The sequence below is a fragment of the Bos grunniens genome, chromosome 17 (assembly GCF_055505025.1).
Source record: "Bos grunniens cultivar Pamir isolate PY7600 chromosome 17, Bosgru_T2T1.0, whole genome shotgun sequence".
Taxonomy (NCBI): Eukaryota; Metazoa; Chordata; class Mammalia; order Artiodactyla; family Bovidae; genus Bos; species Bos grunniens.
The window spans coordinates 12,664,163-12,687,305 of record NC_141181.1 but is presented as its reverse complement, the minus strand read 5'-3'; the positions used below and the strand labels follow the sequence as shown (position 1 = coordinate 12,687,305).

General features: G+C 43.5%; 1 protein-coding gene across 9 annotated transcripts in view; it reads right to left on the bottom strand.

The window, feature by feature from the left end:
• Positions 1–23,143, bottom strand: part of ZNF827 (zinc finger protein 827) — a 190,552-nt gene that overhangs the window by 58,854 nt on the left and 108,555 nt on the right. For all 9 annotated transcript variants that reach the window (XM_086346490.1, XM_086346492.1, XM_086346493.1 and 6 more), the window contains one exon: positions 8,539–8,642. In XM_086346490.1, the coding sequence (XP_086202616.1) occupies positions 8,539–8,642 (104 nt within the window). The remainder of the gene's footprint in view (positions 1–8,538; positions 8,643–23,143) is intronic.

Below are 23,143 nucleotides of genomic sequence, written 5' to 3'. Positions count from 1 at the left end.
AAATCATTTACAAAATGAAAACTGGGCTTTTAAAAGGGCTTTTGTATGTCACCATTTCCCACAAAGTACAAACACAAAAGTGTTGATGATTATCTTCAATACCAAGTGACTCAACCCTCGTGCCATCTGGGCAAAGATAAAGGGATTTGGCCCAAAAACCAGTGTTTTTTTTTTTTTTTTTCTCCTCTGTCTTTGTGGCTTCCATACACAGCTCAGGTGAGGCACTGAAGCTGGAAATAAGTTTTTCCTTTGGAAAGGTTACCCCCCTCAAAAAAAGGGAGCTTCCCCTTCATATGTGAACGCCACAACTGCTGGTCTGCTGAGATTGATTAGTTATATTTTTGAGAAGATTAACTTGGACACACAGCTGACTGTGGTTAAAGCAAGACCTTTCACTGCAAAAAAAAACTTCAGTGGAGTCAACAGCTCCTCTTTGGAATTCATCTACACTCTAAGACCAAATTAGGCTGCTAAGTCGCTTCAGTCATGTCCGACTCTGTGCGACCCCATAGACGGCAGCCCACCAGGCTCCCCCGTCCCTGGGATTCTCCAGGCAAGAACACTGGAGTGGGTTGCCATGTCCTTCTCCAGTGCAGGAAACTGAAAAGTGGAAGAGAAGTCGCTCAGTCGTGTCTGACTCCTAGCGACCCCATGACTGCAGCCCACCAGGCTCCTCCGTCCATGGGAGTTTCCAGGCAAGAGTACGGGAGTGGGGTGCCATCGCCTTCTCCCGAGACCAAACTAGGCTAGTCAGGGGCAACCAGGGCTAAGTGTGCACACATTGTTCTTAGTCTCAAAAATGTAGACTTCCCAGGTGGTGCTAGCGGTAAAGAACCTGCCTGCCAATGCCGGAGATGTAAGAGGTGTGGGTTCGAACCCTGGGTCAGGAAAATCCTGTGGAGAGGGAATGGCAATCCACTCCAGTATTCCTGCCTGGAGAATCCCATGGACAGAGGACCTGGTGGGCTACAGTCCATAGACTCGCAAGGAGTCAGACACGACTGAATCGACTTAGCACACAGGCAACGTTATCTGGATCAGGACGTCCCGGAACAACAAAAACTTCTCCCTCTAGTAAACAGCTGGACAGACTACGTAGCTCATCGCAAGTACATCAATGAGATTCTATAAGCCGCACAGAACAGTTTCCCACCTTGAAACATTTTATGTGACAAATAGAGATATTCCTATAAACTAAAAGTGGTCTGACTGAAGGCAGCTGGCATCATCACACTTTCACGTCTCTGAAGTGAAGGCATACTCCTACTGATGGTGTGGAGGTGGCCACGTGGCATCGAGACCCATCTATCTGTGAATAAGCCAGTTAGCCCTAACACACGCAGACACAGTCATAAGTACACAGCCTGATGAATTTTCACAAAACTACCTATCATGTAAACAGCAGTCAGATCAAGAAATAAAACAACCAGCTTCCCAGAAGCTCCTCTTGTGCCCCCTTCTCAGTCACTACCACCCCCAATACTGTCTTTCAAGAATTATGTTCAAACACTTGTTCCTTTCCCAACTCTTAGCAGAAGTGGTAGAATTTCTAGTTGACTAGACTGATGTTCCCCTGGACCAGCATATAGTTTTGGCTCTACAAAGAAAAATAAAGGAACCTGAGCTGAAGTTACAGTTCCACCACATGTGGCAGGATTTTTGAAAAAAAAAAAAAAGGGAGACGTGAAAGAAGCTTGAAGCTCCTATATTCTCTTTCTACTGGAACCTTAGTTAGGATTCTGATTCCCAGTTGAGAACTTTTTCTTTTGCGTCCCTGACCAGATCACAACTCATTTCAGTGCTGTGTTTTATTTAACCAGAAGGTTTTAACCCAGTTTCACAAAACTATTTCCTATAGCTCAGACCATCCATGAAAGATTACTGAAAAGAAATATTGTTTCTTTATGTTTCTTGACCAAAAGAAACACTTGAAGTGATACTGATTACCAAAGTATTATAGGAAGAAAGAAAAGAAGAGGACAAAATTAGAACCATAGTAACAAACAGTACATTCTTATCTTGTCACTGCTTTGAAGTATCTTATTTAAAGGACCACTTTTTATTCCTGACTAAAAGAGAGCCATCCTTCACGTGTCAACTGGGAGTGTGTGTGGGCAAACACTGGAGAGGCGTGCTCCTGTGCTCACTGCTGGGGACGTGTTATCTGACTTAGGAGGCAGACTGACAGGGCAGCAAGGGAGAAGATGCACCGTGGAGTTCTGGGGCTGCCGCTCACCAACTGGATGACCTTGAACAGATAATTACAGGTATATCTCACTTTATTGTGCTTCACAGATTCCAGTTTTTTTTTAAAACAAATTGAAGGTTTGTGGCAACTTTGCATTGTCACATGATAGCATTTTTTAGCAATAATCTTTTAAATAAGGTATGTATACTGTTTTGTTTTTTTTTTTTTTTAATGGTTTCTCTAGTGGCTCAGACAGTAAAGAATCCACCTGCCAGTGCAGGAGACTCAGGTTTGATCGCTGGGTTGGAAAGATTCCCTGGAGGAGGAAATGGCAACCCACTCCAGTATTCTTGCCTGGAGAATCCCAAGGACAGAGGAGCCTAGTGGCCTCAGTCTATGGGGTCACAAGGAGCTGGACACAACTTAGCAACTAAACCACCACTACCCTCATACTATCTTTTAGAAATAATGCTACTGCATATTTAATAGACTACAGCATGGTATAAATGTAACTTTTATATACACCAAGAAACCAAAAAATTTGTGTGACTCACCTTATGGTGCTATCTGCTTTATTGTGGTGGCCTAGAACTGAACCCACAAAATCCATAATCTCTCCGCAAAAGATACAAACTTCCAGTTGTAAGATAAACAAGTTCTGGGGATGTACTGTACAACATGGTGACTATAGTTAGCAATACTGTATTGCATATTTGAAAGGTTCTCAGTCACAAGAAAAAAAGTTTGTAACAATGAAGTGATGGCTGTTAACTAGGCTTATTGTGGGGTTCATTCTGCAATATATATATATATATAAATATATATATATATACACACACACACACACACATATATATAAAATCATTAGGTTGTGCCTCTTAACCTGTCAATTACATCTCAATAAAACAGGAGGAATGGTATGAAATCTCTCTGAACCTCCATTTAGTTATCTGTAAGTTCAGCTTAATTCCTGTGTCTCAGGGATTCCCAAGTAGTGTGGTTGTAAAGAATCTGCCTGCCAATATAGGAGACACAGGAGACGCAGATTCGATCCCTGGGTTGGGAAGATCTCCCAGAGAAGGGAATGGCAACCCTCTCCAGTATTCTTGCCTGGAGAATCCCATGGACAGAGGAGCCTGGTGGGCTACAGTCCATGCAGTTACAGAGAGTCAGACACGGCTGAGCGCACCATGCCTATGTCTCAATGGGTTGTTTTCAAAATTAAATGAGAGGACACAGATCCTGGGCCTGACAATTTAGCAGGTCCTTGATAACCATTAACTTCTTCCTCTGTACAGGACAAATTTGTTTAATCAAAAAGGAGCTTAAGCCCCAAAATGATACACACCAACAACACCCCATGTTCTACTGTTTGTCCATGACTTAGTGTGAATTTTAAAAGAATCTGCTTTGTTTGAAAAGGGATTGAAGAAAACACTTTGCTGTAATCCAGAAAAGCTTGGTATGTCTCTCTCTCGAGAAAGGAGTTAGGAAATCTTAACATACATATCTTTTAACCCACTCCCTGAGAGGTCCTTCCTATCTGGCCAGTAGCATGGCAGGCCATCACTTAGTTGCTGGTGGCATTCTAATGCAAGGCACCATTAATTTAGATTTCAGAAAATTACATATGACACGGTACAACTTGTATTAGATTGATGAGCAGAACAGAAAGAGGAAAATGGATCAAGAATTGGCCGGGGGACAAGGCAGACCATTCCAAATCCATCTTTTTATTTAACATCAAACCTGATTGGCATATCCAGTCTTGAACTAGATTTGCCCGTGTTCTTTACTGCTTGTTTGGATGATATAACCAACAACCAGAAGAAAGAGTTTCTTTTTTCAAAGGCAAGTTAGCAAATAGTGGGGGAAGGGATTGACAAATACAACTGCTGATATGTTTTGCAGTGTCTGACTCCAAGCTCCATTCGAAATAACAAACAGAAGCATCGGTGACTCCTAACACAGTGCAAGAATTCCATGGAGACCTGCATTTTCCTTTGCACCCGCTCTGCTTGTGTTTTTGTTTTGTGGCTTAATACACAGCACACATACTGTGACTTCAAAACCATAATAAAACAGAACTGAAGCTCCACATTGCTGAAAAGCAGTGCTGGGATGTAAATCCTTCTAATAGCCTTTGCTTCAGAAAGAGGATGGGAAAGCAGACAGAGCTGCAGGTACAGTGGTTCTGAGGCTACTCCTTAAACAGATCTGCCCTTCATGCCCGCCCCCCCAACCCGGACCTCAGAATCTTTCCTCTATTACTGTAAATCTTTTACAAAGTGAGACAACTAACAATTAGACAAAGTACATTAAATTATGCACAGTCTGTAATTTTATCTCCGTCACAATCGGAAATCTCTTTTATCTCTTTTGTATAATCCCCATCAGCCACAGCACTGCCCAGGGTGGACTCAGTCATCTATTCACAGCCTTCAGGAAGATATTTTGTCCTCCCATCCCTCCAGCAGAAGGGGACAGCAGCTTTTAACTTATTGTTTTATTACGGATTCCTGGTGTTACCTCTGCTTAAGATGTTCGCAGCAAGTAAAAATGTTAGGTCTTGGCTCGTGAGCTTTCTTCGGTTCTCAGGAAAGTCAGTCTAGAAATAGTGGCAACTACCAGGGCCAGGACACCATGCAGCTCTGTGTTTATTCTATTTCTCTGGGATGGTGGCAGCTGTGTGTCTCAGAGACCATCTGCCGGAGGCAAATGCCTAGTTAACTGTGCTATTCTCGAGTTCCCCACGATCCACGGTGCTGCCATCTCTCCCCACTTTGCTTTCTCCCACACCGCTTGCTGCGTTCTCCACGGGGCTGAAGCACAAGCACCACTTACTGCTTGTACCCCTTCGGCCTGGAGCTCCAGACCTTAAATGATCCTCTCTTGTGATACACTCCCCTGCCCCGTGGTCTCGCTCCAAAGGCGTCTGGGAGACGTCTTTTCATTCCATTGATAGAGGTATCTAAATACATGCCAATATATATTGTTGAGTGAAAGCCAGGGGGTTTCAGCATTTGCAAAGGGCTTTCTTGGATCTGGACTAGGCACATTAAACCTCATTAATTATGGTCTCCACTAATTGAGAATCTGAGATCATTCTCCAGGCTGACGTTTATCTTTGCATGATCTGTGGCGAGAAGTTTGCTAAGTAAAGAAAGAATAGAAATAATATTTTAATGGTAACTTAAAATGGTAATTTAATATTTTAAATTACCCAAGAGAAGGTGTCTAAGGATGCTGAGGCTCTTATTTATATACTAGCAACCAATGACCTTCTGCCTAGTCACTAAAGCAGGCTTTCTCCTTCCTGGCTTCCCCATTTCTGCTCAGTCACCATCAGTCCTTAATTCAACATACTTACAACAAAGCTAACCAGTCTTCCAAACTAGTCGACTAGCTTGTTGCCTGCCTGTCCTATCCCCCTCTTTCCTTTCTCAATCCAGGCCTTCATTAGACTCTTGAGGGTCCTTTGGACTGCAAGGAGAGCAAACCAGTCCATCCTAAAGGAAATCAACCCTGAATATTCACTGGAAGGACTGATGCTGAAGCCGAAGCTCCAATACTTTGACCACGTGATATGAACAGCCCTTAAGACCCTGATGCTGGGAAAGATAGAGGGTAGAAGCAGGCAACAGAGGATGAGATGGTTGGATGGCTTCATCGACCCTATGGATATGAGTTTGAGCAAACTCAGGTTGATAATGAAGGACAGGGAAGCCTGGGGTGCTACAGTCCATGGGATTGCAGAGCCGGACACAACTGACCGACTGAACCACAACAACAGGCCTTCATTAACAATGCTATCCTGGTACTAGAGCATCTCTACTGGGCAACTCCTTCTATTTTCTACAGGAATTTATGATTCTTATACCCTAGAATCTTAAGATCTTTAACTGTAGCTTCAAAATTTCTTTGTTCCCAGCACTGCACTTATCAAAGTCCCAGAATAAACGTAGGTTTATGATATCTATCTGAGACCTCTGAGGTCTGACACATTTTGGGATTCACACTTCTTCTGATTTCTGGGTGATAATGTGGTACATAAGACATGATTTTATGTTACACTCCACTGGGCCTTCATCATCAAGCACATTGATATTTCTGCAACAAAATGTATGAATTTCACCCTTGGCATAATACATAAAGGCTATAAATAGCCTTCCATTAGGTTTTGCCACCAAACAACTTATTCAAAAAATTGTTCATTTCAGAACTGTGGGTAAGGGATTGGGGAGCTCAAGTAGGCGGCGTACAATGGCCGCTTATCACTGTCCAGATGTCAAAGACACGTTTTCTTGAAAAGTCTCCATACTGCAAAATCCTTTGTTTAGATTGGTTTTCTCTACAATTAGTCCAAATTATCAAGGTCTTTTCTTACAAAGCACATCTTCAAAGAGATATGACACACACCTCATATGAAGCAAAGCATATCATTCAAAGCAGATACTGAGAACTTTGTGGTCACCAGGCTGTCTTTACCATTTTTATTTTTTTAATTTTAACTCCATGTCTACAGCATATTTTACAAAAGGCCCGCTTTTAATGGTCTGTTTTGGCAAAATTTAAATATAGTCATTTTGCTTATCCTCTGCCTAAAGAAAGTCTCTTTCAAGAGCAGAGATGGGCTATCCCTCAGAATGTGGATTTGCATTTTTAAAACCCAAGTGTTGCTGATTCTTCCCCTCAAAAAAAGAGTTAACTTTTTTAAAGTGTGAGAGTTTATCTAATTTGTAATAAAAGTCTGTCAAGCAAATCACAGGAAGCTCTCCACTTCCCCCTCAACACACCACACACAGTTAAACATATTACTCTTTGAGGTCTAGCTGTAACTTGACTAATAAACCCTTCTTAAAACATAGCCAAGCCAAACGTTAAGCCAGCAATGCAGGGCTTGTATATACATCACAGGATGCTAGCTGTATGGGTCACAGCACTCTGACAGGCAATTCCTAGGCAGTTATTTTGACATTAGAAAGTCACAATCCATCAACTTAACAGCAGGGTGATAATTTGGGGACCGGGGAGATAGCTATTCAAAATGACACTGTGGGAAGTAAACAGTAGTTCAAATAGCCCCTGTTTGAGAATGAAGACATCAACTAAGCAGAATTTCTTTCCCCCTCTAGAACCAGGTATTATGTAATATGTTTTTGTGTAAGCATGTTATTTATGGCGTTTGAATAGCCCTGAGAGGCTAACAAGCCTGCAGGTACCGGGACCCTTTGGAGATGAGGAGAAATAGATCTGCCACCACAAGACTAAAGAATGACAAAGAGTGGCTTCTTCCCCATGGTTTGTCACGAACCACTTCCAACAACCACGAGCCAGTCTCAGAAGATGCAACTCGGCTCTTTCTGAAATGAAAAACGCTCAGCTCTGCAGCCGTCTGCATCCATGACATGGGTTCCTTGCATGTGAGGGGGACCCTGGACTTTACTCTTGTGGGAATTCCCAGCCAACCACCCTGCTGTGAGCCCTTTCTGCAAACACACGGCCTTGTGTGTTTCTCCTGGACAAATGGATGGGTGCAGAGGCCACCGAGAGCTTCTGCAATTCTCTCAGTTTCCGGGAGCTGAAAGTTTCCTGGCTGTTGGTCTGGTGTTGGGATGGTAACGGGGAGTGGGTAGGGAGGGCAGGATCCAGGACAGGGGTTCTCAAACGTTCTCATTTCATGACAACCCTAAGGGGGCACACAGAAGCCCTGAGGGATTGCCAGCTTGTTGGTAAGAGGAGAGCAAACACATCTGTCCTTCTGCTATGGAAGGGGGCAATGAAAAAGGAAGCACGACGAGGAAATTGGGCACTGATGCTGAGGTGGCAAAAGGGAGAGGGAGACGGATCTATGCAGATCCTTTAAGAGAGTAGATATCTGGGTGACAAGACCGTCTTAACAAGCTGTGTTGCTGCCATGGAAACCAAAGAGGTCTTTGTGGTGGCCCACACTCCCCCGGGGTCATGACCTTCCCTGTCTGCGATTAGCAGTCTTGCCCTCGCCCTCGTCTATCTTCCCGGTTGCCTGCCTAAAATACTGACAACGTTGACAGCAGATTATTTCCAGGTTATACTTCGCTCTTTCAAAGGAATTCACTCTACGAATGAAGCATCAGCTGGTCAAGAACAATAAGCTCCTGCAGCCAAAAAGAATAGCCTTATTACTGTCTGCATTTTCTTTTAACAAACTTTTGTGGCTATTTAAATTGAGTTTCTCCCTCTTTTCAAAAACCAAGCTTCGTATGAATACCTTGAACCTATGAGCTGAACATATCTGAAAATCCACGCATTTCAGAAAAGTAATTTTCAAGCAACCAATAGCAGAAGCAAAAGCAACAGTCTCTCCATACCTGGAGCTGATATTCTTCCGTGAAGCACAGATTCACTGGGCAGCAGGTCTTTTGAATTGCAGGTGAATGGTGATTGTCTAAAGGTATCTTCTGAAAAGAAAGGGCTGGGGGTGGGGGAGGAGGAGGGAAGTTTAGTAAATCAGTTATTTAAGATACCCAGGCCCCCAATATATATGCATACACACAAACAAATGGGAGATAAAGTTTTGTTTTTTTTTTTAATGGTGTTTAGAGAATACAAGATTGTGCTTAAAATGAAGAAAGATAAAATATATTACATCAGACAAGTGCCATCTGTATACTCTGCCTACTGGTTTTACACTTAAGGTGAACATATGAAACAGCATCTCTGAAACACTGTTAGACCCACAGTCAGGACAGCTGAGCGGTATATTGTACTTCTGCACTATATGCTCTGTTTGAGTGTGCTGTGCCTCAGTAAGCACACACCTCCTGGGTCAGGTCAGAAAAGCCCGTTTGAGGTTCTTTCCAGGGCGGAGACAGAGCGGCCCCAGCTCACCCACATGCTGTCCCCTGGTCCCTGGGGGACCAACGGCCCATCTCAGAAGGGCAGATGGCTGGAGTCAGGGCCCACCGCACTCACGGAAATGACTCGCTGGTCCCCACAGGGACTCGAGTGTGCATCCTACAACTCTTTTGGTGTGGAAGGAATTACAGCCAGCTAATGGGGCTGCCGGGAAGGACCCCGAGGAGCACTTTGATTTTCCGAGAAACTGAGGCTCTGACTTGAGTGATACTAAACTCCCCTAGTGACTCAGCCAGAACTAGACACCAGACACCCCGGGCAGGGATTTGCCCTCCTAACACCTCAGTCACAGTAAACACAAACACTCTGGCTTCTTTTAATCGGAGGATTTTAACCCAATCACATCATCCATCTTCCATGCCTCCAAAACAAACCGCATTGCAATCACGTGTGAGAATACTGGAACATACAACAGAGTCCAGCATGGAGAAAGGAAAGCCCTATTTATTTACAACAGAGAACATTTCACTGGAGGAACTGGGTGCACAGGAGTGGAAGGTTCCTAGAGGAAGACAGTACAGCCCAGAGATAGGAGGAGCAGGAAGCCACCACCATCTTAAGGCTGGAGAGACAAAAGGAAGAGGTCACATGGTGGAAGCCAGAGGCAAGGTGAGCCTGCCAGCAGGAAGCTGGAGCCACAGCTGCTGCAGGGGGCAGACAGGGAGGAAGGCAAATACCCAGGCTCTTTCTGAAACCCCGCCCCTCACCCCACCAAAGGCTCTGATTGGCTGAAAAGTCAGAGGCACACAGCCAGCAGGGATCAGGCTTCTGCAAAACTGTAGATCAGAGGAAGGAATGTATCTGGGGGCACACAAGCCTAGGACCCCCATGACTGATACTGCTTTTCTAAACATGCTCAACAGCCATGGGTAACTCATTAAATGTTAAGAAGGAAACATCAAAATAAAAATGGAAGACATACCTATCTTTTAAAAGTAAAACACAATTAACAATATAACTTCACAGGACTATTAGGCTAGACTTGATGCAACTTTGTGTGCCACGCTTTTTATTTACATCTTAAACACAAAACAGTTTAAATAGGCTTAGAAAGTGACCTGGCTACAGGCTAGTCAGTGATGGGGAGCGGGAAGACATGCTGCTTCATGCCAAACATCTCATAACCTGCAAGTGACCCTAAAACCCGAGGAAGGCAAAGCAGCGTGGGAGCTAAGAGTGTGCACTCGAGAGCAAGCAGATCTAGGTCCAGATTTCAGGTCCTCCACTGATGGCTGTGTGACCTTGCACAAGTCACTTACGTTTTCTGAGCCTTTGTTTCTCTTCTATAAAGCGGAAAGAGAACAGATCTACACCTACTAACAAGGACTAAGCAAACTAGTCCACTGAATGTGTTTCTCACAGTGTCTGGCAAACAGTAAGTGCTCAATCAACATAAGCTGTTTGTATCTGTATCTCTGTCTAGCCCCCAGGGGAGCATAAGTTAATTACCCTTTCCTTACGAATCAACAAAAAGTATAAAGTTTCCTTGTATAAAACGCATGAAGAAAAGGTTGCTCTGATAATGAAGGGTCAGTGGATGGGATGGGATGACTCATCCCACCAGCTCATCCCAGTGAGCTGCTGGGATGACTGGTTAATCATCAAAGAACTTCTAAGGAGGTGGAGCCCTTGGAGGACTGTTGGTCAGACCCAGAGTGTGGGAGTTCACGATTCCCTCCTCCTTAGCTCTGAAGCCTCTAGACAAGGTGACAATGACACCTTCACATCCGGGTGGACAGGTCACTTGGGAACATCACTTGGGAACAACCACCAGTTGGCCCAAGGACACAGGGGAAAGATCAGGCAATGTGCCCTTGGTTACACTGGAATGAGCCTGGCACTTGAGAGTTCAGGAGGCTCATGCAACTGTCTGGTCTGAAATGCGGACGCTACCTTAGGGGACACCAAGAATCCCAAGAGGGGCCCCTCAGGGTATCTAGGAATATCACCTTTTTTTGCCACAGAGAAAGGTATGCATTGCCTTCTTTCCATCAGTGTTGCTGTAACCATTTGGTGAGTACCTGGGTGTGCCAGGCACTGGAAAGATAACATCAGCAAAGCGGGCTACAGATGCAAACAGCAGAGGGGCTCGAAGACCTGCGTGGGCACTCCGAGTAGACTAGGCTGTGGAAGAGAGGGGCGTGGGGTCGCAGTAGGGGGTCTGGCTTGGCCTGGAAGGACAGGAACAGCTGCAGAAGCCACAGCTGAATGGAGAGTAGCGCTGTCAGGGTTCCAGGGGCGAGGACAGGGCGGGGGACATGTCCCCTGCACAATGAGAGAACAAAGCCAATCTACGAAAGGGGATGAGGCTAGAGCCACGGTGGGGTGGACTCACGGCAAGCAGGGATGACAGCTTCGTCAACCTGCCAGTGTGTTAAGGAAGGGCGCATGAAATGTGATTTCAGTTTCAGGACGCTCTGTCCGGCGAGTTGGAGAACACGAGTCAGGTGGCCAGAGGAGCAGCCCACATGGGACATGGTGACTCTGGTGGCCGACACTGCAAGGTGGCCTCGACACAGGCAGGCTGAAAACCTGTTTAAGCAGCAGGTCAGGTAAAGGCCACAGCAACATTTCTGACCAACCCCAAAGGTCTGGGGGTGAACAGAGCAGAGGGTGCCACGCTACATGCTGGGAAGAGTATCTTAGGTTCTGCTAGCTCTGCATCTTCACGTGTTCTCTCCAGATTTCCAGCCAGGTGTGGAATGAAGCCCTATTACCACCCAGCTGCTCAGAAGAAATTGAGTCAATTGCCGAGGGAAACAGCCTTCCAAATAATTTTCTACCCTGGAGGCCAGCTTTATTCTGTATAGAAAAGATTTCTCCTGAGGGGAGAGAAGAATTAGAAGGGAGTCAGGCTGGATACTGGAAAAGCACAAAAGGACTGGCAACATGAGGGGCAAAGAATTGATGGAGAAACTTCGGCAAGTCAAGGCAGCTGAAGCCTGGTGTAAGATCTTATCTAGAGAGAGAAGATGCCTCTTTAACAGAGCATCAGTCTCAGGCCAGATCGCTCTGCAGTGCTCGGCATTCAGATCCATGCACACTGGGAGTGCTGTGGTTCAGCACTGAGTGTGGAATCAGAAGGATCTGAGTCTGAATTCCATACTGGTCACTTAATGGTTAAGTGACTTTGCTAAGTCAACAATCTTTCTCTAGCCTCAGTTACTTTTTTTTTTTTTTTGGCTCCGCCAAGAGGTCTGTGGGATCTTAGTTTTCCGATCAGAGACTGAATCCTCAACAGTGAGAGGGCAGAGTCCAAAACACGGGACCACTAGTGTGAATTCCCTCATACTCAGTTTCACTATTGGCAAAGAGCTTTTAAAATATCGTCTTTATAGGTGAGCTGTAAAGGGTTAAGTAGGAACTTCCCTGGTAGTTCAGATGGTAAAGAGTCTTCCTGCAATGCCGGAGATCTGAGTTCAATCCCTGGGTCAGAAGAGCCCTTGCAGAAGAGAAGAGCAACCCACTCCAGTATTCTTGCCTGGAGAATTCCATGGACAGAGGAGTCTGGCAGGCTATAGTTCATGGGGCCACAAAGAATCTGACACGACTGAGTGACTAACACTTTTACTTTCTTTTTACTTTCAAAGGGTTAAGTAAGATTTTTCATGTCAAAGTTCTTAGTACATGCTCAATAAAAAATGGCAACTAACACCACATCACTTACTAAGTATTTAGCACTGCTCTAAAGTGCTTTGTGTGTATTAACTTCCCTGAATCCTCACAAGGACCCTATAGGGTTATGACCATTGTTATTACTATCATCCATATTTTACAGATGAAGAGACTCAGGTACAGAGAAGGTAAGTAGCTGCCCATGCGCATGAGCTGAGACGGGATCTGGACTTAGGCACATGGGCCTTGCATTCTGCATCCTTGCCCATTAAGCTGGGCTACACTGCCTTTTGCTTGATCTCTTAACGTCTACGGAATGCATGAACAATACAGAATCATGGCTTCTTCTCGGAACAAACAGGACAAAAGGAAGAGACAGCAGAAGGAGCGGGTGTGGAGGGAGGATGGGAGCACCGTTTCAGTAGGCAGGATCCCAGAGAACCAAAGAAAGGCTTTTTCAATTGAGAAACAGAACACGAGGAAATGATTTTAACTTTTACTTCTCTCTAGAAGAGAAGATATGCCCCTTTTCTATAGAAAAGAAAACTTTCTTTTTCTAAAGAAACTTCTGCAAGCCAAGCCTGATCACTTTGTTAGGGGAAGCACACTGATTGAAACGGCCCCCTGGCCAGGCACCATAATAACCATTGGCATGAGTTGTTTTATGACAGGAGATCCTAATAAGGAATAGGGAACTAATAAGCCACCACCAACCAGAAGAGTTCGGGAAAGGTCTAAAGGAGACACCGCGTGTCCGTCCACTTCCCAGAATCCCTCTCGCTAGCATCCATCTTGGCTGAGCGATGCCTGCGCCACCAGGAAAGACTCTGAATTAGAATGATTGGTCAAAGACCACCCGGAAATTATCACCATAAAACCCGAGACTGTGAACCACGCGGCAGAGCTGTTCTCCTGGGTTCCCTTACCCTACTGCTTTCCGCCCGGGTGCCCTTTCCCAATAAAATCTCTTGCCTTGTCATTACATGTGTCTCCTCGGACAATTCATTTCCGCGTGTTAGACAAGAACCCAGTTTCGGGCCCTGGAAGGGGTCCTCGTTCCTACAACTTTGCAATCCTAAACATGCCCGGCTGCCTACACCCACTGCTTCTCAGGGCAAGCTCATCTTTGCCATTACGCCCAAACGAAGAGGCAGGCGTAAGAAGGGCATCAGGTGTTCGGAAACCTCTATCTCAGCTCGAGATACGGCCACACTGACATCGGTATATTCATCTTGCAGTCTCCTAGATTGGCAACCATGTTTCAGGCGGAGGAGAAGGAAGGGAAAACTAAACTTGGGAGTGTGCCTTGTATAACATGGGCTGGCTTAACGGGATTAGATCTACAACGGTGCTGGTCGTCTTTAACTCTGCCGGTGCTCTGAGGACAGAAGACACTGTACTTGTAGCTTAGCTCCAAGCACTGCCACTCTCAGAATGTGGAGATGGTGGTCCTTAAGCCCCTTTTCTCCTTCTGTGCCTCACAGGGTCTGCAAAGTGCAGAAGCCCATCTGCTCTCAGCAGATGCCCAGCTCTGTGATGGACAAATTGGCCCCTCGCTCAGGCTGCAGGGTCTGTGGATGGTGGGAGAGGGTGGTGGCCAGAGAGGGGAGGCCCAAGAGGTTGCCTAACACAGAATGAACCGGGTCTGCACTTTTCAGGAAGGAAAACAATGAACTGCAGACTTTATAATGTACTCAACTCTGAGGCACGTGTGCACTTTTGTTCAACTGCTTAGATGGTCACTGTTCTTCCAGAAGAAAAGGAGCTGGCTTGTGAATGCTGCACAGTTCTCCCTTCAACTCCGTTTAGTCATTTCACTGTGAAAAAGCCCCTCCAACAGAAAGAGTTTAGGAAGTGGAAAAAAGGCAAAAGGTATCCAGAAAATGATGTATTTCTGGTTCATATTTTTGGTAAAAAGTTGGTAGAGGAGCTAATGCCTTGTGGGGGAAGGAATAATCACTTATTCTCAATTAACAACATCACCATCTACCACCTCATCTCCCTTTTGGGCTCACACAATGACAAGTCACTCCAAGACTAGCTACCTCATATAGATACTGGATGAATACTGAGACACTGCATCTGGAAGCTGCTGGTATAGACTTAGAACTGTCCAACTCCTCCATGACTTTTCCTGGCTTATGTCACTTAGAAAAGACAAAACATTGTATCATGTGAACTCCTGGTTGCGCCATATGGGATCTGGTCCCCCAACCAGGAATCAAACCCTGGGCCCCCTGCACTGGGCATGCAGAGTCTTACCCACTGAATTAAAAGAGCATGTGTACTGCAACTAAAGACCACGCATGCTGCCTCGAAGATCCAGTGCAGCTAAATAAATAAATATTTTAATAATACTAATGTTTACAAAAAAGAAAAGAAAAAAATGTTTGTCCTATTCAAGTTTCTTTTCTGGACAAAACTAAAAAGGACAATGAATGCATATTTTGATTTTTCTCCTGCAGAAAATCGAAGCGTTAAACATGAAAGGGCACTGGTGTTACTGTGACTGGACAATTTCAGGCATTCAATGGCATGGGCTGTGAGGTCAACTGCCCAGGGCTGCAAAAAGAAAAGATTTAAAACAAATAATCAAAGAGTCCATAAAAGATTATAGCCCTAAATAGTGATACATTTTGCTAAGTGGCACAAATATTTCTACCTTTAACATATGAATGCCAACAGGGAACTCAGCTTCATGCAAAACAGAAGACCCAGCTACTTACAAACCAGTCCCTGTGGGCCACCACTGAAATCAACAAGTTACCGGGAATTCTCACTCCCATTATGATAGCAAAACAAAGCAGAAAGGAACAGGAAAAGAAGATGGATACAGTAGGTAAGACAGCATTAAGGAAAAAAACTTTAAGCTTAGAAATGGCACTGTATTTTAAAGGAGCAACCGAGAAGAAATAAATTTTTTCCTTCTAAAAGAAATAGTAATGACTTTAAGGATTGAGCCTGGGGATAGCAAATAGAAAACAATGATTAAGCAAGAAAAAAAGACTGCTCTGTAATGAATTTGTCCTCAGAATCTATAAGGATCTACTTATTTCAGGATTATTTTATAGAATATAAATCTACTTATTTCTATTCAATGTAAGAGTTTTGGGCAAGTCATCCTGAAGGGATAGTCTGCCTTCAATCCACACATAGACAAAAGTTTCTTCCATCAGTATAAATAGATGACGTATTTTCAAGTGGAAAAGTGAAAATGTTAGGTGCTTAGTTGTGTCTGACTCTGTGACCCCACAGACTGCAGCCCGCCAGGCTCCTCTGTCCGTGAGATTTCCTAGGCAAGAGTACTGGAGTGGGTAGCCATTTCCTTCTCCTGGGGATCTTCCCGACCCAGGGATCAAACCCAGGTCTCCTGAATTGCAAGCAGATTCTTTACTGCCTGAGGTACCAGGGAAGCCAAGCCACTATTTTCTGGTAGAAGTACTTAATGATCTCTTCAGCTCTGTGTCACGTAACGTAACAGGGCTTCTGGATTTTTTCCCCAAGAGCTGGGTAAAATATGTCCAAAAGAATGCTAGTTAATTTTTATTTTGCTGTATTTTAAGGAAATTTTAAGACCAGATGATCTGACTTACATATTTTGGAGAAGTTATATACTGTGAAAGGAGAGCCAGAAGCCCCCTTCTGGGGTGGAAAAGTTCTGTGGGAGGCAAAGCTCTCTCTGCAGCCACAAACTGCCTCCCAGGACACACCTGCCCCGGGGCCACCTCGCCAGATGGCCCTAAGCCCCTCCTGGTAACAGCGCTGCCTCAATCTCCACTCAGCCCCAGCTCGCAGGTCAGGACACTGAACTACTAGTTTTCTGCATTGATATATCAGGTTAATTTTTTTTAAGAACTGGAATTCCATTTATTTGTCTACAACTGTTCTACTGGTATTTTAAAGATAATCAGATTAATGAATTATTTAATTAATTAGACCTTGAATTACTGGATTACTTAGACCTTGAGACATATATTCCCCAGAGTGACTCGCTACGTTTATATTCTGAAATGAGCAGCTGGCACTAGTCAAGGACACAATCCTCTATGCCTCCGGAAGCCTCAAGCAGAGACAGGCCGACGGGCTAAATTTTTCCCAGAATAAATCTTACTCTAGTTCCAGGACTTTCTGACCATGTGAAATATGAATGTTGCAGACTGAAATGGATCCCAGCAACTTCTATATGGAATCTCCACCGATAGGTCATGAAACCAAAGGAAATGAGAACAAACCGGAAACATTTTCTCTCAATAAAACTGAGACCTTGCCAACAAACAATAGGCTACAGTCACTGACACAGAACACAGAGCATCGTAGTTTCTTTTTTTAAAAAAGCTTTCAAACATATCGAAAAAGAAAGAATTATTTGAAGATAAGGGGAACTATCTCAATTAGTTGTAACTATCTTCTCAACACTTCCTCAAATACTTTAAGGTCAGAAGAAACTCTCTGAGAAGCTGGACTAGCTTGCATGAAACTATGCTCACAACTACAAAAACACCACCACACTTTATTTTTACATATGCCATTTTAAAAAATGATCAAATGACATTTCATTTCCAACTTAATTTTCATGATTAATGCAATTTTCTTTAGGGAGTGCTTATTTTTTTCTCAATGGTACTGTCCTTGGGTATTTGCTAATAATTTATAATAAGGGATGCTTCTTATTTCTTGTGCATAGGCTTATGTAACTCTATGTTTTATAACTTATTTATAAAATGATGGTATTTGAAATATAATAACTGCTTAGTTCTACCGATTTTTTAAGAGGATTTTGAGCAACCTTGGTAAGGTCCTTTTGCTGCAGTATGGTGATCTATATGTCACTTCAGAAGCTATGTGGTCATCCTAACTGCTCCCTTGGACCTTCATTTCGTTTTGGATGAGATTGCTTAGCTGCTTCTTCTGAAATGGGCCCAGATATCAACGTTTCAGATAGAAAAGTCACTGCCAGTTTCCCTGTTATAACTTCTTTGAGGTCAGTTAAAAGGTAATGTAAAATGAAAGAACACAAGGTTTTAATGGTATTCATGTACACGGTCCCTCCTGAGGACCCTTACTCTTAAGTAATTTTATTTATTTACTTATTTGAGTAAAAGAACCCTGGGCGGCAGGTCAGGGGACGTGGGTGGAGCAGAGTGCTTGAGATGAGAAATAACCGCGAGTCTCTGACCTGAGGACAACCCGAACATCTGAAACAGCACGCTCCCTATTCAAGCTGAAAAGGGGTGCATGAGAGAAGCCCTCTTATGACCCCCATGGGCTAGGCTGAGAAAGCCGGTCATTCATCATGTTGGGTGCACGCACTTTCAAAGAAAGAAGGACTGCAGTGAGTAAAACTTGAAGGAATCACATTTATCTACAGATTGAGACTTGGCACTGCAGACTCAGTGGGTATCTAAAGGGGACTGTGGGCAGATGGAGAGCCAGTCACTCCATCATTGGCTGACCCATACAGACCCCCAATTTTCTTTAATTTTTGGAGGTGATAAGAAAGCCAAGATGTGGTTCCTTTTCCTCCTCATTGACATGGCTGTATACTTGGCTAATGCCAATCAAATTGAACCTCCTTAGCAATTATAAACCAATCAAACGTGTTGTTAATTTATAAGGTGTGCAATGGTATTGCAGAAGATGCCCTTAGTTTTTAGAGATAGATATCTCAAAGAATGTGAGAGTGAATGTCATGCCTGGATGTGATCTAAAATATAAGGAGAAAAAGACTGGTGAAATAAGTGTAACAAATATTTATTCAACCTGGGTGGTGGGGATATGGTGGTTTATTGTATTATTTCTTTTGCTTTGTTTTAAAATTTTTCATAATAAAAAAAAAATCAATATCAACAATCAAACAAGAAGTTCAACCCAGACCAAATACCAGACAGAAAAACGTGACAATGAATGAAAAGTTGAAAAAAAGAAACAAATAAAAATGCCTCCTCATGAACAAAATGCTTGATATCACCAGAAATCAATAAATGAAAAGGTCTTAACTATGAGATATAATTTTTAACCTTCCAGTTGGTAAAAAAAATTTTTTTTAATGATAAATCAAAGACCTTTAAAATATTCTCTCTCTCTCATTAGCTTCTAGTAAAATTGTTAATTCAAACTTTTTGAAAATCAATTAGACAATTCATAGAAAAGCCTGAAAACTGTGCCTGTTTCTTGAGTCAGTTTATCCTGGCATTGTTTATATTAGCAACAACTTGGGAAAACAAAACCAAGCCCTTAATACTCAATAATTAAGGAGACATATTAAATAAATTAGGGCACATGCAAATATTAAAAAGAATAATATTGGGTTATGTCTACTGATATGAAAAGAAGTTCTAAATACATTACTAGGTAAAAGAGAAGATTATAAACAGTACATATGGTAGGATCCAGTTTTGATAGGAAAGTATACATCTATGAATAGATAAAAATTCAGCCAGGATACACACAACCAACCTAGCAGTCAGCGGCTGCCTCTGGGTAGCAGGATTGATTATAAGTGGTTATTATTTCTTCTTTATGGCCTCCTACAGTCTCTGAAAATAAAAGTTATTTTTTAAAACTTAAAAAATGATTAAGTTTTACAGTTTGGAATTCTTTCTTTTTAAAGATACTCTTAGTCTTTTAAAGAATAAGCCAAGGATGATCTAACTGAAACAGTTGTAAAAGAATTGGGCAAGGGAAATTGTTATCTAAAATCGAATATTCCGTTAATATCAGTTGACTTCAGTTGCAAAAGGCTGAAAGTCATGGAAGAAAAAGACTGTTTAAAATATTGTAGAAGAAAAGTAGGGTATTTTACGAAGACTACATTTTGGTAATGTTTTTAAATTTTCTTCTCTGAAAAGTACTTCTAGTTAAGTGTATCCTAGAGGCAGGCTTCTACCCCGTATAACCTAACACCAAGTTTTCAAGGAACAATGCCTGTTGCTGCAACTCGAGCATTCATCCACTGCTGAGCCAGGAAACTTCTCAGGACAAGGAGCACAATGCCAGGCCTTGTCGACGGTGGTGGAGACAGGGAGGCCAGACCCCGGGGAGCCGGAGCCAGGCACAACCACGGAAGTGGACCTGCATGTCCAGATCTGTGAAATGTCAGCTCGTGGAAGGAGCCGGCTCTCCCGCAGGAAGCCGACTTGCTACGTGAACGAGGACAACGAGCCTCTGCCGAGGTGAGCAGAGCACAGATGAACTCAGTCTTCCCTGCAGTGACGCAAGAGCCCTTGTCCCATTTCACTGTAATGCCCGTGAAATGTGGACGGGCCCCGGGCTGCTGTGCTGTCCACCAGGGCTTGCCCCCTCCACAGAGGTCAATCCCGGACTGCTGGAGATATTTCTAGTAACAGCTATGGAGAGACCATTGAGGGAAAACCCCAGATTAGAAGAGCAGGAGGGAAGGTGGTGCCTGAGCCACATGGCACATGTCCCCTGTGTGTGATCTGTCAAAGAAGGATGTCTACTTACAGAGACGTAGATTTACATCTCCTTCCTGACTGCTCTGGGCTCCACACACAGAACACTGTTGCAAGCCAGTAGAAATAAAGATGAGAGAGACCACAGAAATGGAAGAAAAGAAAGGCACAGCCCTCTTCAGATCCTTGAAAGGAAGACTGAAACTTGCCTCTCCATACTGACACTACTTTAGCAGTCCTGGGAGCACAGTGTCTCAACTATAAGGGCTTGATGGAGAGGTCACAGATGGGAGGAAGAATGGCAGAGCGTGGTACCTACAGGACAACGGTGTATAGGAACAGAGAAAAGGACTGAGGAAGGTTTGGCGCAGGAAGAAGGGGAAAAAATCTCAAAGGGCAGCAAGGCACAAAGTAGTCTGCAGCTCTATGTATTCAAAACAAAGAACCCATTGTTTAAGGATGAATTTTAACTTCTTTGGAAAAATGAAAACTCAAAGAAAAGTTGAAAAAGATGGACCGCCAATGGAAAACACTGCAGTCAACCTTTATGTCAGGGCAGCTACAGACAGTGGTGCAAGCTGTGCACTGAACAGAGGTACCTTATCTGGGTGTGAAAGTGAAAGGCGCTCAGTCGTGTCCGACTCTTTGTAAGCCCATGGACTATATAGAGTCCACAGAATTCTCCAGGCCACAGTACTGGAGTGCGTAGCCTTTCCCTTCTCCAGGGGATCTTCCCAACGCAGGGATCAAACCCAGGTCTCCCACATTGCAGGCGGATTCTTTACCAGCTGAGCCATAAGGGAAGCGCTACCTGGGGGTGGATCAGTATTCAACATCACAGACATCACAGATTTGCATATTTATTAAGAGTATTCCAGTAGATGGCAGTGTCTTGACGAAGGGTGTTTTTAAAAATTTGCAATGGCCCACAGCCTTGACTTGACCAAAAAAACACTAAAAGTCTTAACTAAAGGGACTCCATGAAATTAGCAGCAATTTTCATTTTTCAGAAACAAAGTTCTATGCCTTTAAAGTCAGAAAATATAAAGGGTAAAGCAACTATAGGCAGAGCTACTCAAATATCAATTTCATTTGTTCTGCTTCCTGTTTATTTTCTTAATTGCTTCCGTGTAATCCAGTGTTCTTCATTTGTAATCTTTTACTTTCTAAGGTAATGGAACATTGTTCTCTTAACGCCTCTTAAAAAACGAAAAGGGGAAATTGCACAAATTGAAGCAGTGCATCGCACTCTAACAAATTTGTGCAATTTCTATTACTGACTCATAAATATTTAAGGACAGGCATGCAAACCACCACCCAGGCAAATTCTATATTGGACACTTTCAAGTACATATGTCTTTTAGTAAACACTGTAAAGTGCCTTTATCTAAATCACAGAAAAATAGCCCGCATTTCAAATTCTGAAAATTGGGCAAATTAAATATTGGTTGGCACAGCATGATCTGACTCTACCTTTCTGATTTTCCCACTTCTGCTTTTCATCTAGTAATGGAGGGGAAAAAAAAAAAAAAAAACTATTCAGGTAAATACTTCCTGGCTCCTGGAGCAGAGCAAGCCAGGTGTGAGAAGGTTTTCTCATAGGCCTGCAATCTGATATCCCCATGGACACTGAATTATTAACGGAGAAGAGAGAACAAATAACCAAGAGAAGGTTCTTGGCAGCCATTGTTTGCAGTTCATGGTGTAACACAACGTCAAGCATGTCCAATTCACCTGCCAGGAGCTATCTGATTCTTACTCTAGGGTTCCATTTTCCTACTTCGATCTTATCCAGCAGCTGGCTGGGTGATGGTCCATGTCAGAAGATGTAGATCTTCTTTTTATTCCATTAAACTTTGGGATCTGGTTATGATATCATGCCTCATATATTTTCATCTACAAATGATCGTATTAGCTGGTTATCTGCTCCCGGCAGAACCTAGGGTTGTGCCGGGAAAGGAAGTCGAAAAATCAAGATTGTATTAGTCTCTTAAGCCTCCAGTCTTTCTGTTCTCCTGGGTCCACGTGGACCCATCTCATTTGTCAGGCAGAATGGCATTAAGAATGCCATGCGCTATCTCAAAGGGGACGCAGAGACTTCTTTACACTTAGATTGAATTTTCTCCACTCTAAGGTTAGACAGGCAGAAGAACTGCTGTTTTAGCACTTACAGTGAAGCTCCACCTGAAGGACTGATTCAACGGAGGTGCCCCCGGGAGGGCACAGACACGCGTGGAAAAAGGGTAAGGTCAAGGCAAGGGTGAGCAGGACCACACGATCCAAAATCCCAGCTGCTAAGCAGATTGATTTCACTGGCTGGCCACATGGGGTGCCCTGGTGGACTGTCTTCTCCTTTGCTTTTCGGAAGATGATCCTAATTTAAGTGGCTGAGTCTAAGTTATTAGAATGATTTTTTAAAAAGACATTTTCAATCTAGTTCTTTAAATGTTGTCTAGGATTTGCTTCAAAATAATCTAGGGGAAGGAAGAACAAAACGAAGGGATGGATGAGACGACATTCGTGAACTAACATGAACTGCTAATTGTTTAAACTCTATCCTGGGGACATTCTCTGCTTTTGCCTATATTTAAAATTTTCCATTGTAAGAGGTTTTGAACAATGAGACTGAGAGTCAGTGATCCAGAAACCTGACAGTTACTGGTTTCAACCCTTGGCTTTACCTAAAACCTCTTTTATGAAACAGCTAACAAGGAATGTTGTCTAACATCACTTTTCTCTTTCCATGTCTCCAATCTTGTAATCGAGATATCGACAAAGAGAACTGCCAATGGACAGCTGTGATGAGGGGGGATTGGATGAGGAGAGGGGTGCAGTCATCAGCCTTTATGGGATGGGCTTCCTGTAGCCTGGGTAAACCAGCACACATCAGAATGCCAAGCTACGGAGTGTCTCACCCTGGGCTGCTACACTTTTCCTCTGTTCTTGTGGTTGCAATTGCAGTGAAGATTAATAATGATAATCAACTGTGGTGGAAGTTGTGGGTTGATAAAGGACAGGGAGAGAATTGTAG